Consider the following 15,891-nt stretch of genomic DNA (forward strand, 5'->3'; position numbering starts at 1 on the left):
GTAATATTCTAATATTTAATTATATTTTTATTATTGTAATACAAATAGTTCGTTCCTTACCTTGTCACTTGGCTCCAGTTTTTGCCCATTGAGGAACCATTCCACAGGTATTCCTTCATAGGAAAGTTCACACTCGAAGGTAGCCGATTCCCCAGCTGTTACAGTCACATCTTTCAAGGGCCTTAGCAGGCCAATAACGCGAGCTTTTCCAACAGAAGAAGACATTTCCATTACAATCCTCCTTCACAGGAAAGCACAGGCCCCTTACCCTCCAATTTCCATTGCGGCTTCCCTCCAGGGTGCTGAGGGCTGCACTGAAACTATTTAAAGTCTCCCAGTGACTGGGGCCTCCAGAAGCTACTAAGGGGAGGGGCCTGCTACAATTTGCATACGGTGTTTCCTTACATTGAACAGAGTCAGCAGTATACTGTATGTGTGCAGCATCTGTCCCTTCACCAATCGGCCATATGTTTTTTGCTGCATATGGCATACCCCTTCTAAAATAGCAAACTTGCTATTGGACAGGGACAGGTGGAACGGTGCTTCCTTATCTGCTGCTGTCCATCAATATCTTGGCACTTTCCAAAATTGCTGTCACTATCAGCAGTTAACATGCCAACACAGCAAGTCTTTCTTTATAACTATCCTCTTTCATAACAACTTATTAAAAAAGCATCCATGGTATCCATGACGCAACCTATTTAGAGCAATTAGATGGGAGTTTTCTATACAACATAATCTATAGATTCATAACATCATAATATAATTCTATCACATATGGTGACAGAGTTCTATTATTTCTAACCAGTTTTTTTTTTATTTATATGCAATATCTTTTAATTAATGTAATACATTACCTTTCACTTTGAGATGAGCACTGGATTTTGCATTGGCTGCTTGGAAATCTACACCACCGGCTTGGTCCATACGCACATTGTAAAGAATGAGGAAATGCTTTTTGCCTTCTTCTTTGATTTCACAATCCTACAAAAAAATGTGTATTATAATTTAAAAAATTAGCTCAACATTTCATTTTCTTTTTATGGTTCCTATTTTTAAACTTTATGTATGCCTTTTTATACTAGTATGCTCAGGATATCCTAAAATATTCTATGCCTTTTATTACAGTTTTATAACTGTTTCATAATACTTTAGTTTAGTGGTTCTACTACAACTTCTGAACTTTAATATGGTAAGAGTATGGATGGTGGTTATTAAGTTTTAGATTTTTTTATCGTGTTTATTTATGGCCTGTAGTTTATTACCGTCTAGCTTCTTGTTACAGTAAACATGTTCAAGTAGATAAAACACTCTTTGGGTATGTTCACATGGTGGAAATCTTTTCCACCATATGGTTTTTTCGCTCGGCTAGCCACATGTCATGGCATCCCCCTCCTGGTTAGGCCCGAATAAATTTGCCCAAGCAGGAATGTGTCTGAAGCCACGGAAGCCATGGCTGACAGCTGCGGAATCCATGTGAAGATAGGGTATGTTGCATTTTTTCCGCTAGCTGAAGAAAATCACTAGCAGAAAAAAAAACTTTGAGTAACTCCCATTGAAATGAAAGGGAGGTGTTTTTGCAGGTGGACTTTGAGGTGGATACCGTGTCAAAATCCGCCTACAAAAAACTCCATATGAACATACCCTTAAATGGTAAGACTAAACATAATGTATGCTAGAAATACTTACTGGAGAAGAATGTAAAGGCTCTCCTTTCAATTTCCAGTTAGCATGGACGTCTTCTTCAGATATTTCAGTCTCAAAACGAGCAGTTTCTGTTTCTATAACCTCAACACTGTACAGAGGCCGGACAACCTTAATGTCACGTTCTGAGGCGGACAAAAGAAAAACAGATGTCATAAGAAAAGGTTTTTTTCACGGCATGGAATGACAAGAAATAGTTAATGGCTTATATAAGTCACCTTCAATGTTGAGCTTGGCAGTGGTTTGGTCAGTACCACAGTCACAAGTGTATTCACCAATGTCCTTCTTTGAAGCCTTCTTGATGGTCAGAATACGTTTCTTTCCATCAGATTTAATGATGACATTCTTGGATGGGATAATTTCCTGTCCATCTTTGAACCATTTTACTGGTGCTTTGGATTTGCTGACCTCACAGTGCAACACGACGTCATCTTTCTCCACTGCTGTGTAGTCTTGAAGTTTGGTTACAAAGTATGGATCTCCCTCTGCAAATAAAACATTTGTTTTCAATATCAAGATTTAAGAGACGGATTAGCTGATAGTTTCTTCAAGAAGCCATTTTTATTAAAACTTACCAAGCACAGTAAGTTTAGCTTCACATGTTTTTCCCATGGCTTCAACCTCGATTAGAGAAGTATCATCCAGAGTGACGTCCTTGAACTTGATACTGTGGAATTTGCCATCGTCATGGAATGAGACCGACTTGCTAGGATGAAGGCGCTGGTCATTCTTGAACCAACTAACTTGGATGTTATCATGAGATAACTCGACAGTAAATTCTGCTGTTTCTTGTTCTTTGACTGTTACATCTTTGAGTGGTGTTACAAATTCAAGACGGATGCCTATAACACACATACACAATGTTTTACAAAGGATTGTCGTAAAATCCACAATATAACTGTGTCTAAACTACTGTTAATGTCTGATGGCATTCTGTAGCTTCAATATATTTTTATGTTGTTGTAATACAAAAATGTTGCATCATCAGAATTTTTGCGAGGAAATTTATAAAGTATCAAACCTTCAATGATGAGTTTTCCAGTGGTTCTCTTGTCTTCAGCTTCAAACATGTATTTAGCTTCATCTTCAAAGGCAACTGATTTGATCACCACAGAGTGTCTTGTGCCTTCAGCAAGAAGTTCATACTTGTCATCGGCCTGAAGTTCCTGTGATCCTTTGAGCCAACGATACGTCTTCGGCAACCTGGACGTTTCACATTCAAATCTTGCTTCATCTTTTTCATACACCTTGACATCAGTGAGTGGAGTGATGAAGATGAGTGGAAGTTCTGCGACAAAATAGAGACACAATAGGTTGATAATAAGTATGCACACATGCAGAATACTGTATATATGGAAATAATAATATGGACTCTCGCCATTATATATTTCTGAAATTGTAAAATATATACGCACCTTTCACTTTGAGATTAGCCTCATTTTTGGCATTAGCAGCTTGGAAGGAAACCTCGCCTGCCATATCCAGTTTGCAGTTATATAATATGAGGACATGTTTCTTTCCATCCTCTATGATTTCACAGTCCTTTTTAGGGAAAAAACAAATATATTCACAAATACGTAACTAAAATTGTTTTTACTAATTTCACTGGCAAATGCATAGAATGAATGAATTTCTTACAGGTGAAGGAGACAGAATCTCTCCCTTAAGTTTCCATTGGGCATGGACGTCAGGTTCTGAGATTTCCACTTCAAATCGTGCTGTTTCACCTTCAAACACTTCCACTCCGTACAAGGGGCGCTCAATTTTAATGATACGTGCTGCAATGGCAAAGATTATATTATATTTTTATTTTAATAATAATCGCTATAATGAAATCCAGAATGTGTTGCCTATACAGCTACCTTCTATGTTCACAGCTGCTTTGGTCTTATCAGTTCCACAGTCACATTCATAATCCCCTTTGTCTTTATCATCAACTTTCTTAATCTTCAGAATTCTGCGCTTGCCATCGGTCTTGATGGATACAGTCTTTGAAGCCTTGATTTCTTCTCCGTTTCTGTACCATTTGACTGGTACGTCTTTGCTGAGCTCACACTCCATGGTGATGTCATCCTTTTCCACGGCAGTGTAGTCTTGCAATTTTACGGTGAAGTAAGGATCGGCCTCTGTAAACAGAACACCAAAAATAATCAATATAGTGCCACGCGTATTGCTGAGGTAGCATGCCACCAAGCATGGAACCTATGAAATAAACAGACCAACAAACAAAAGACTATACATATATATTCAAAACATAAACAAACACATATATACAGATATATGCTTGATGTGACGCACCTACATTTACAGAACAACATATAAAGAAGACAATACAAGGATACTTTAGACAGTAGCGCCAATGGATGACTGTAACGTTGACAAAAATAGCGTACAACAACAAAATATACTTTGACATACACACATACATGGAAATAAAGACAGTTACAGTATATGTAAAAAGACAAACAACAGCACAGATATACTTAGACATAACAACAAGCACTAACTCAGTAGTCTTACAACAGAAAGACTCTGTTGTAAGGACCTCGGATAAAGAACAAAAGAAATTGCGACGTAAGACGTTATGTGCGACAATAACATGGTGGCTTTAAATTGGGCAGTGGGAACTTAGATTAAGGTCTAAAAGCAGTGCTTTTTAGTATAAAAAATAAATACTGATTGGCTGATAAGCAATTAGAAAATCAGACTAAGAGCTTGAGCTAGATCATGGAAAATGTGGCATTAATACCTGTTAATGGTATTATAGAAATGTTCAGAAAAGCTCTCTTCATAGGTTGCTGATCAGTGGGGGCCCCAACCAATCATAAGACCTGGGTCCTGTGCTCACATTGCAATGGAATAGCAGGTCAAGCATACGCCATGCCGCTCCATTTATTCTATGCGACTGACACTCCACTCAACTATCTCCAGCATTCCCATAGGGATTACATTGAAACTTTAAATGATTAGAATACCCCTTGATCGCAAAGAGCAATATTAAATGGTATTAAATTAGTAATGTAAAATCTATTTGCAGAATTCCGTATAATTTTAGATTAATCAAAATGAGTCAGATTAGTTGCATGTTTAATATATCTAAAAGCTAAGGGAGGTTATGGCCATGGTTTCAGACACGTAAATATAACATGTATATTTATAAGATTCTAAGATGCTTTATGAGCTAAGACTAGCATGGATTCAGTTGTAGCTGGAATAGCAGTTGTTGTGTGCCAAGAGTAATAAAGAGGAAAATGAAAAGGAAGACTAAGACGAAAAAGCGATAAAGCATTAAGGACTTCTCCGATGGGTTTCATCCTTGCGTAATAGTAATGACCATATAATTATATACATGTATATAATTATATTCTTAACATTCACAGCTGCGCGACGGCCATTTAACAAATATCATACCTAATACTTTTAGATTGGCTGCTGTATGTAGACCTTTAACTTCTGCCTTAATTTGGGAGATGTCGTCCATGGTCACTTCTCTGATTTCCAGTTTGTGAGTCTTGCCTTCTTCGGAGATAAGAATGGTTCTACTTGTGTGTAGTTTCTTGTCATTTCTGTACCAGGTCACAGGCATATTCTCATGGGAAAGCTCAAATTGAAAGATAGCAGTTTCTCCTTCCTTAACAGTCTGATCTTTAAGTGGTGTAATAAACTTAAGTCTGATTCCTGAAACAGAAGTATTCCAATAAAATACCGTTCAGTATTCTACCAGGTAGAAATCCACTCCAACTGAATTTAGGGTGCTATAGTGATAAGATCAATAAGTCGGTGTAGGTTACTAATTAAAATAATTCTGTAAAGTGACAAAGCGTCACTTATTGATATTTACATAGATTTCTTATTTTTATACGTTGCCCTATATGAATTTTACTTGTTGAATGATTCCTAGCCATCCATACTATTGTAATCAACTTGCCTTCAACCGTGAGTTTGGCTGTTGACTTTTTGCCATCAACCTCTGCAGTATATTCCCCTTCATCCTCAAATGCAGAGTCATTAATGACAAGGATATGCTTCTTTCCGTCAGCAATAATGTCAAATTTGTCTCCGGCCTTGATAATATCTGAGCCTTTTGACCAGATGACATTTGCTTCTCGGGTAAGAGCACATTCAAATCTAGCTTGGCGTTTCTCTGGAACGGTAACATCCTTTAGAGGAACAGCGAAGTCGAGCTCAATTTCTAAAGACAGAAGGTGGTTCAAAGATAAAAGTTATAAGACCAGAGAACAAATAACACATAAGGTCACATTATCCTGATGTAAAACATACCCTTCACAGTAAGAATGGCTGTGGTCAGGGCATTCAAAGCCTGGTACAGGACTTCTCCAGCTTGGTCAACTTTGACTTTGTGCAGGGTTAGGAAGCGTTTTCCTCCTTCAGCTCTGATTTCACAAGTCTAAAAGACAAGTCATTTTAAAAAATGTAATTCCAAAACTATATCCAAAAATTATTTTAAGAAATAATCAACATTATTAGGAAATATTACACCTTAGTACATACTTTGTATACATACTTTGGTATTTTTTGCCTGATTGCATAACATCATATGGAAATACATTTTATGCGTAGATTCATATGTATGTATCAAATATATACCTGACATATCTTTTCCAATCTTTTTTTTTTTTTTTTTTTAAATGTAGATTGTGAGTCCTACATAGAGCTCACAATGTACATTTTTTTCCCTATCAGTATGTCTTTTTGGAATATGGGATGGAAATCCATGCAAACACGGGGAGAACATACAAACATACAAACTCCTTGCAGAGGGTTTTTTTTGCCCTTGGCGGATTTGAACACCAGGACTCCAGCGCTGCAAGGCTGCAGTGCTAACCACTGAGCCACCGTGTGGCCCCCTATATTTTCCAAATCTTACTATGCTACTCTTTTAATATAAGCATGAGTTATTGACTTACAGGTGATGGACGCAGTACTTCGCCTTTAAGCTTCCATTCTCCAGGAATATCCTCCTCAGATATCTCACAGTCAAAGGAAGCAGATTCTTTCTCATAAATCACAACATCCTCAATTGGTTTAAGGAGGTCAACTTCCCGCTCTGTAAGGGTAAAAATGGATCACTTATTGTTCTCATCAACATCCATTTCATGTATTATTAAATCTAAAAAGAATCTTTTTTACATACCACCAAGAGTGAGTTTTGCTGTGACTCTTTTTCCTTCAACCTCTACAGAATATTCTCCTACATCATCAGGACCAGCATTTTTGATGGTCAAATAAATGTGATTTCCATCCTTTACCACTTCAAATTTGTCACTTGGCTCTGTTGGAATTTCTTCCTCTCCCTTGAACCATTTGATGTTTGGTGTGTCCTTGACGATATCTGCAGAAAATGTTGCTGCACTCTTGGGTTTCACATGTTGGTCTCGGATCGGCTTGACCAACCAGTCACGGATAACCTCTGCAGAAAAGACACAATAATAGAAACATTTAATAGTAATGTTTTAGATTCTCTATGAAGTCATGCTGTATAGCAAACCACTTTAATTTTATCATCAGTTTTTAAGTCTTACCGACTACTTTGACATTTGAGGAACATTTGATATTAGCGCTTTCCACACTGCAAGTATATACTCCAGCATCTGGATCATCAGCTGCTAAAATAGTGAGCGTGCGATTCAATCCAATTATATTGATCTGGTATTTGCCTGGCTCTTCACTGAGTATTTTGCCATTTTTGGTCCAGACAACGTCCCTGTCTTTGTTTAGCTCACAGCTCAAATACAATGGCTGCGTTTTAATGACAGTGACTTCCTCTTCAAGGTTCTTTACGAAGCGCACCGGCAATTCTGTAGGAGATTGAAATTCATTATAAACATAGTATATGACTTTGACCACCATCCCCATAATGATCACTAACGAATTAACATTGAACATTTATAAAGCAATAAACAATATCAAAATAATACTTATTTTTCAGTTTAAAAAAAAATCAAATACCTTCAACGACCAGCTTAGCTGTTGATGTTTTTTCTTTGTTTCCAAGTTTTGCAACACATGTGTATTCTCCAGTGTCTGACAACTGGACATCAATGATATGGAGCTTTCTGTCTTTCCCATCAGCGATGAATTTATGCTTGGGGCTTTCTCTCAGATTGCTGCCATCTTTCATCCAGGTGGTAATAGCAGTAGAAGGTGAAATAAGACATTCAAATATGGCAGAAGAGCCAACAGATTCAGCCTCTTGTAAGACAATGTCTTTCAACTCTTTTACAAATTTCAGTGGGACAGCCTTCAACTGGTAGGTAAATGCCGGCTCATCTGGAGGTTTGTCACCACCACTGCCAGGACGAAGCTTCTTCTTGTCAGCATCAAGAGGTGATGGTGTCTTTTTGATACCTAAAATTCAGATGTGGACATTGGAAAAATGGATTAAGCTTTCTCTTATGCTAATGTTGTAACTTGTGGCACTCCAGGCATCATGCACATTTCAGGACGCATACTCAATATAGGGTGAGCCATAAGTATGGATACACCCATGCGGGCCATAAGTATGGATACATCCAGATAAAATGGAAGGGGTTGCTGATATCACCTTACTGTTTGTGGCATATTAGTACATGAGAGGGGGGAAACATTTGAGGCCGGGTGACGCCCATGACGGCCATCTGCAAAGCCCCAGTGATAGAAGTCCAATGGAGTGAGATCTGCAGACCTTGGGTGTATCCATACTTATGGCCCGCACTGTAGTTCTACGCAGCAAGTCAACATATCATCAATGATAATGCAATGAACAAAAAAAAACTACCAAAGACATAAACAACAGTAGACAAAATTACAAATCGAATTTTCAATAAAATATACTTATGAAATGACGTTTTAGGACAGCGAAAAGGTGTCATGCTTTTGATAGTAAATACAACTCCTTATATATTATAATGTAGGTATAGTAGAGGCAAGCCAACGTGCAACAGTCTCACCTTTCAGTGGTAGTTTACCCTTTGGTGCTTCTTCTTTTGGTTTACCCTCTAAAGTGAAACAGTTAGTGAGTGATATTAGTGCATTTCTTTGCTGGATTTGCTTAAACGAAGCATTAATGATAAAGTGAACTGTAATGGGTTTAATAAGACTGTAATAGACTAGACAAGTAGTGAAGCTAAATGAGATGTATGTCCCCAAAATTATTCTGCTAACCATAAAATAAAAACTAGAGAAATTAGCGATGGAACATGCAAAACTGTGATATTAGATTTGGAACGTTTGTGGATATTTGCTACGGCATCTTCTAAACAGAAAACGGACAGACAGACAATGAAACATTATGAAAACCATTTTTATGATAAGTACATATCCCTGACCAGAATGAAGAATGGACACGTGATGTAAAAATGTAATGAAAGATGACAAGATGACATATGGTTTCTTCTTCAAAGATGAACAAGTTTATGAATAAATGGAAATGGTGATCAGTTTCTCCAAGCAATTATGAAATAAGCTTTCCATCCAAGAATATTTAGCGCGCATGAAAATGATGGTGGCTTGTGGAATATGAAGTTTTAAAGCAGATCTTTTTTTTTTTGAGCAAAGACTCCTCACCTCGTCTTCCAATAGCCTTTGCTGGAGATTCAACAGCACTTTTTTTAGCATGTCCACTGTCCTCACTCAGTATGTCTTCCTCAGACCCATAGTCGGTGTGCTCGGATAGACTTTCAATTTCTTGTTCCCAGATTTCCTCTTCCTCTGCTTCCTCAGATTCTGTTTCTGTTTTCTGAGGACTTAAATCCTTTCCTTTTACAGGAATCCTTGGAAGAGGCGATTCTTTCTCTAAAGATTTCTTTGGTTCTGTTTTCTTGAGGCCAGTAGGTGTACCGGTTCTGCTGAGCACCCTTCCAGGTGAGTCTTCTTTTCCTAAGATGCCTTTAGAGAAGATTTGCTCCTCAGTAATAACAGGAGTTTTAACTTTCTCAACCTTTTTAAGAGTTGGCATAATAGGTTTTTCTTCAACGGACTGTACTTTAGAAGTCATCTTGTCTTTATCTATTGGAGTTCTCAAACGGCTGATTTTCGGCAATTGGAGCATGTCTTCTTTTTTAGGTTCCTTCTCCTTTTCTGGTTGTACAAGCTTTCCTTCTTTTCCAACTGGTCGCTTCAGTTGGTCTTTTGCGTCATCTACTTTGGTAACCTTTGTTTCATCAGTTATCTCTATAGCAACTTGTTTTTCTTGTGGTTTTTCAATTTTTCTGTCATCTACACACAGTTCTTTTTTAGGTATTTCTGGAGAAACTACATCAGTAATATCTTGTTTTTCTGATTTTGGACTAATTATTGGTTTCTTCTTAGCCTCTACAGTATCTTTAGACAAAATTTGGTCTCTATCACTGACTTTATCTACAGTGTCTTTTGAGGGTTTTTCTTTGCTTTTTAATTCTGCCCTAGTTTTTAGGTGAGGCTTATCTTTACCTATATCTATAATACTCTCATCTTTTATCTTTTCACGCTCTTCTCCCAGCTGAGGTCTCTTTTTAGGTACTGCTTTATCAACTCCAACTAGATCTCTCATCTCATCATCTTTGATTGTTTGCTTTACTTCCGCCTCCCTGATTTTTTTGGCTGTTTTTTCAGGTCGCTCCTTTAATATCTTACCAGGAGGTTCAATGATATCACTAATTTCAGAACTACTTACTTCTAGACTCTCGTCATCATCAATGCCTTCCTTGGCAGATACCTTTTTTCTTATTTTCTTATCCTTATCAATAGTTTTGTCCACTTTTGGCTCCTTAATTTTTTTCTGAGGTTCTCTGATGTGTTCTTCCTGGCTTTCCAATGATTCCTCACTTTCAGGACTACTTCTTTCTATAATTTTATCTGGGGAAATTACTGGGGAAACTACTGGTTCTTTTGAGGGAATCTTTGGGGTTATTTTTTTAGCTTTCTCTACAATTTTATCTGTTTTTGTCTCTTTTAACTTTTTCCCAGGTTTTTCAATATGTTCAATAAGAGGTTCCTCTTTGGGAACCTTTTTAATAACCTTTTTAGCTTTCTCTTTCTCTTTTCTAATTCCCTTGATTTTCTCAGTGGGTATTTCATCCTCCTCTAGTTCTTCTTCGCTTTCTGCACTACTAGTTTCTATGATTTCTTCTTCTTCTTCTTCTTCCATCATTGGAGATTCGTATGAGGAAACTTTTTTAACAACTTTTTTTACCTTTCCTTCTGCCATATCTACTTTGATTTCCTTTATTCTTTTGGCAGTTTCTGGCTCAATTCCCTTAGTTTTACCTTCTTTTATTATTTTTAAAGGCTCTTTTTTTGCTTTTTCAGCTACACTGGGGGTATCTTTTTCTTTTACCATTCTTTCCTTTTTACTGGGTTTTATTTGTGGTGTTGGTGGTTCAAGGTATTCAACTTCTTCAATGTCTTCTTCTACTAGAACAACTGGCTCAGGCTCTTTGACAGCTATTTCAACCTGTTTAAATCTTTTATCTTTTATTTTTTCTTCCTCTTGTAAGATAGTTGGAGGCTCTTCATATTCTTCTTCAGAATATTCCTCTGTATATTCAATTATTTCTTTTGCCTTTGGTTCTTCATAGCCCTTGTGTCTTGTAGTAATTTGAATCTTATCTTTTTTATATGAAATCGTTCTCTCCACTTCAGTTTTATCTACTTGTAGTATTTCTGCTTTAATACTTATATCTTCTTCGATTGGTAGGACACTATCACCAGAAATAAAAGGTATTCTCCGAACTCCTTCTACCTTGCTTTCTTCAGTCATCATTGTACCTTTCTGCTTTATCTTTACTGAGGCAGCAGGTTTTTCTGCGACTACAAAGGTTTTATATTTAAGTCACAAATCAAGACCCAAGAGGAAGAACAATTAATAAGATTCTAAAGAAAGCTAAACGATACGTAGAACTGCCACTGAAAGATCACAAATAAGCAAAGCTTCCATTAAATTTAATATACATGGCACAGCGACAATAGTGACAATACTGTTACAAGATACAACACATAAACGAACACACTAACCAAAAGTTTTGTCTAGAACAAGGGTACGAAACAGAGACATACCGGAAACAAGATTATGTTAATTAAAAAATAATGTCGTAAACAAATAATAAATGCACAAGAGACAAAAGCTGAGACCTGGCAACTAAATAATCAATATCACTATTTTCCTGGGCAATTTTTATTATGAATTTAAATAATACCTTATCAGTGTTACTATTACTGGAATATTATTCTAGCTACTTGACTTTGTGTATCTTAGTATACATACACATCTACATCAGAGACTCTATCACAGTGTCTGCCTCAAATCTCGAGACAAAAAAAAGTCCTGCATATGTGAGTGCTTTCATTTGAAAACAACAGACACCCGAAGACTCCATTATAATAAATGGGATCCTTCCGCCTGCAAATGTGCCTGCTATTTTAGTGGTCTGTCTGTAGCCCCCAATTTATTAAGAATTTATTTAAGAGTAAAAACATCCAGTTAGAAAATGTACCTGCTTTCTTTCCAACAACTGGAGCTGTGACTGGTGCTGTAACTGCAGCTTCTTCTGCTGTTGGTGATGGAACAGCTGTAGAGTAAAATGTATTGTTTATTTTGTATGAAAAATATTGGTCCTGGAAAGTTAAATGTAATGACATAATATTCTAAGAAGGTCTAGGGTTAAATGCTCAGATGTATATACTAGCATTATATCTATTAATATGAATAGTAAATATGGAACACTATATTTCCCACGTAAGAAAGGTCCTCAATGGGGTTAAGGACCTTTCTTTTGCTGAAAAATTACATCTAATACTTATAACAATGTGCATTGATACAAATATAGGAAAACTATAATATGAAAAATAATAAACAATATCTAAATCATCTTGTGCTCTGCAGCTGTAATTTAAATGCTGGAATCTATCAGTTTGTAGAGAACCACAGATGAGCCCTGGCTCACATCTGCGTTCGGTATTCCATTCATGGTGTCCGCATGGGGACTCCCCAAACGGAATACCGAATGCATTGACAGGCGTTAAGCTTATAAAAGCACACAGACCGCATAGACTATAATGGGTCCGTGTGTTTTCCATGCGGTGTCCGCATGAGTCATGCAGAGAGGAAAGTAGATCATGAAGTACTTTTCTTGGACACCGCAAGGAAAACACACGGACCCCATTATAGTCTACAAGGTCCATGTGCTTTCATAAGCTCATCGCTTGTCAATGTGTTCAGTATTCCATTCGGGGGGTCCCCATGACGTCCCCAGATGTGAACCAGGCCTTACTGGGATGATCTACCTAAAACACAATAAATACTAGCAATTGATCATAAAAGTCACCAATTGAAAGATTTTATCCTACCTTCTACAGGTGATGGCACTTTCGGTGGTGAAGGCACAGCTGAAGGCTTAGCTTTTTCTGGAACTTTAAACACATTACCATTGGTTAATTAAGATTTAGTCATTAAACACTTATTTTGCTTGAACTGATAAAGAGTAAAATGTCTTAAAATAGGTAAATATTAAGATTAGAAATACACAACTTTTATTTATATGACAATTATAGAATTAAGAGTAGATTACAAAGACACATTAGTGAAGATGATTTTTCCACAAGCAAGAAAGGACATTGGTTAAAACCAACAAGGTCATTGTATATATTGTTTTTTTAATTAAAAAGTAGTTAATTCATGAATATTAATGAAGTCATATTGTTCAGTTAGAAGAGAATCCCAAACTGCATATACCTTTGGCTGGTTCGGGTGCTGGTTTTGCTTCTTCTTTTTTCACGGCTGGGGTTACCTCTGGTAATTTTTTCTTCTGAACTTCCGGAACTTAAAAAATAGTATTGAAGTTTTAAGGGCAAGGCTGACGGAGTTATTTCACTCAAAAAGTTTTTTTTAATGATGGAAGATTGATACGTAAGATACATTTGAAATACGTTACAAGACAGAAAGAGTCAACACGACAAAGTACAGAACATTACATTTATAGGATTCTCATCAATAAGACATATTGCTAGTTACCTTCAGGTTTTTTAACCTTCTCTGCGGGTGGTTCAGGTTTTTTCACCTTCTCTACTGGTTTTAGTACAGGAGGCTCTTCTTCCTTTTTGACTGGTTTTAAAACTTTAAGACAGAGAATTTTTTTACTCTATGGTGCTTAAGATACGTTGTCAAGAAAACATCACATCGCAACATAAATCATCAAGCATTTGGAAACATATAGAGCAAAGTGCCAATAAGAGGTACATAGGACAAACAATTGGACAATGATACAGCATTGAATTATTAGGAAGGTTATATCGTTTTTGTTTATTTTTTTTAATATTTGCAACAGATTTATTTTAGAAAGCTTGATCATGTAAAGAAAATCGCAGCTCGCTAACTCACTAGAAGGCTATCCCAGTTAGCATTGTTTGGCTATTGGTAAGTTGTAATGTCGTAGTAAAATTAACAACTGTAAATTGAAAAATAAATCCAAAATAAAAAAATATATATTTTGCTAATTTTAGAGCAAAGCCAATTTAATTATCCAATTTTGTTAGATGTATTATAGCTGAAAAATAGAGAAAACCAATCTATTTGCCTGGCTTTGTATGTTATGCCATTAAATTTAACAGTTAACTGCAAGATTTTATAGAATATGTTATAATGTTTTAGTAGCGAGATTCTAGAATAGGTAGCTGAAGGTTTTAATAGCTATACCACTATACCTTTTTTAAAACTAATTTCTTCTTTTTTTGGAGGAGCGATCTCAGGTTTAGGTTTACGGAAAAGTTTCTTTTCAGGTTCAGGTACTTCAAAAAGATACAATTACATTTTTTACACTAGGAGACTGTAATGAATTTACTTCTTGAGCATGGATTATTGTATAAGTTACTGGCCCATGACATTGTATGTTCCATTAGTTTTCTACATAGCTCACATACGTTACATAGTTACATAGTAGATGAGGTTGGATGAAGACATCGGTCCATCAAGTCCAACCTATAACCCTACAGTGTTGATCCAGAGGAAGGCAAAAAAAACCATGAGGCTCATGTCAATTGCCCCATTTCAGGGGAAAAAATTCCTTCCCGACTCCAATCTGGCCATCAGTATAAAAACCCTGGATCAATGTTAAATCTTTAATAGTAATGTTCTGTTAGATATAACACTATGGCCTAAATGAACTATAATATTAGGATGTACTTATTTTCTGACAATACAACCAAACAAATTTATGACAAAACAGTTGATGTGACATAAGCAACATCAAGTAGAAGCTTAAATACACATAGAAGATGTAAGACGTCATGTATTTTTCCATACTACATTGATAACAGTAGCTACAGTAGGTATTTATTGCACTCTTCTCTATATAGTGCTATACCTTTAGCTGGTTCTACTTTCTCTGGAAGTGGGGCTGGTTTTCCAGGTATAATCTTCTTTTTCTCTTCTGGAGCTTTAAAGAAAATAATAGAGTATTTACCGACCTGGTAACTATGACAAAAAGAGCTGATATACTACTGGAATAACCTGTTTTAAAGCAATGTAAGAGCATTAGCGCTGACAAAGATCAAGTACACATATTTTAAAGAAAGACGTGGAAGATGTGGAACTTAGTTGATGATATTACAGCAACAGTTTAATGGTTTAATGAAGTGGTATGAAAAAGAATATGATAATAAATGGTTTGATGGTTCTGAATGATTAAAAAGACACCTGGATGAAATGAAACATTCACAGACACCAACATACAGGTTAAAAGCAGAACCTCTTTTAAAATGTGAATACCATGCTAAATGTGCATTCCTGTGACGATGGACAAGAATGGAGATGGTGATATATGGTGATCATAAACAGTCCTAATACCTCTTATTTCCTCTGTCTCCTCTTTTATCAAGGGAGATGGTGTCTCAATGGTTCTCTCCTCAGATTCATACTCTTTAAAGAACAGGATATAGTACTTACAGTAAATGGTGTGTAAACTGACTCAGATACAAGTTTTTATTGTGCATGGAGCAACAAAGATATTTGTGATGATTTATGACTGATCGTGAACAAGACAAACATAACACAGAAAAGACATACGGACATAGACAATGAAGAATGAAAAGATGGAAGACTTTATAAGAGTTGCTCAGAGGGTCCTTTTCTTTGAACACCCTGAACACAAATTTTGAGATGGGATGATTTTATTTTCAAGTAATATAAATATTATATTAAATTATTTATGGTCC

At 36.4% G+C, this 15,891-nt stretch overlaps 1 protein-coding gene across 1 annotated transcript in view; it reads right to left on the reverse strand.

Moving 5' to 3' along the window:
- The window catches only part of TTN (titin), a 229,028-nt gene that overhangs the window by 83,097 nt on the left and 130,040 nt on the right, over positions 1-15,891 (reverse strand). The window contains exons 176-200 of the mRNA XM_075286035.1: positions 15,524-15,595; positions 15,042-15,113; positions 14,383-14,466; positions 13,694-13,795; positions 13,415-13,501; positions 13,030-13,092; positions 12,177-12,251; positions 9,271-11,493; positions 8,655-8,702; positions 7,675-8,073; positions 7,248-7,523; positions 6,860-7,135; positions 6,633-6,772; positions 5,986-6,112; positions 5,633-5,896; positions 5,116-5,382; positions 3,567-3,830; positions 3,343-3,482; positions 3,120-3,246; positions 2,726-2,992; positions 2,280-2,546; positions 1,923-2,189; positions 1,690-1,829; positions 858-984; positions 61-203 (exon numbers count right to left, since the gene is read on the reverse strand). Coding sequence (XP_075142136.1) covers positions 61-203; positions 858-984; positions 1,690-1,829; positions 1,923-2,189; positions 2,280-2,546; positions 2,726-2,992; positions 3,120-3,246; positions 3,343-3,482; positions 3,567-3,830; positions 5,116-5,382; positions 5,633-5,896; positions 5,986-6,112; positions 6,633-6,772; positions 6,860-7,135; positions 7,248-7,523; positions 7,675-8,073; positions 8,655-8,702; positions 9,271-11,493; positions 12,177-12,251; positions 13,030-13,092; positions 13,415-13,501; positions 13,694-13,795; positions 14,383-14,466; positions 15,042-15,113; positions 15,524-15,595 — 6,317 coding nt within the window. The remainder of the gene's footprint in view (positions 1-60; positions 204-857; positions 985-1,689; positions 1,830-1,922; positions 2,190-2,279; positions 2,547-2,725; positions 2,993-3,119; positions 3,247-3,342; positions 3,483-3,566; positions 3,831-5,115; positions 5,383-5,632; positions 5,897-5,985; positions 6,113-6,632; positions 6,773-6,859; positions 7,136-7,247; positions 7,524-7,674; positions 8,074-8,654; positions 8,703-9,270; positions 11,494-12,176; positions 12,252-13,029; positions 13,093-13,414; positions 13,502-13,693; positions 13,796-14,382; positions 14,467-15,041; positions 15,114-15,523; positions 15,596-15,891) is intronic.

This window comes from Leptodactylus fuscus, chromosome 8, assembly GCF_031893055.1.
Source record: "Leptodactylus fuscus isolate aLepFus1 chromosome 8, aLepFus1.hap2, whole genome shotgun sequence".
NCBI classification, from domain to species: domain Eukaryota; kingdom Metazoa; phylum Chordata; class Amphibia; order Anura; family Leptodactylidae; genus Leptodactylus; species Leptodactylus fuscus.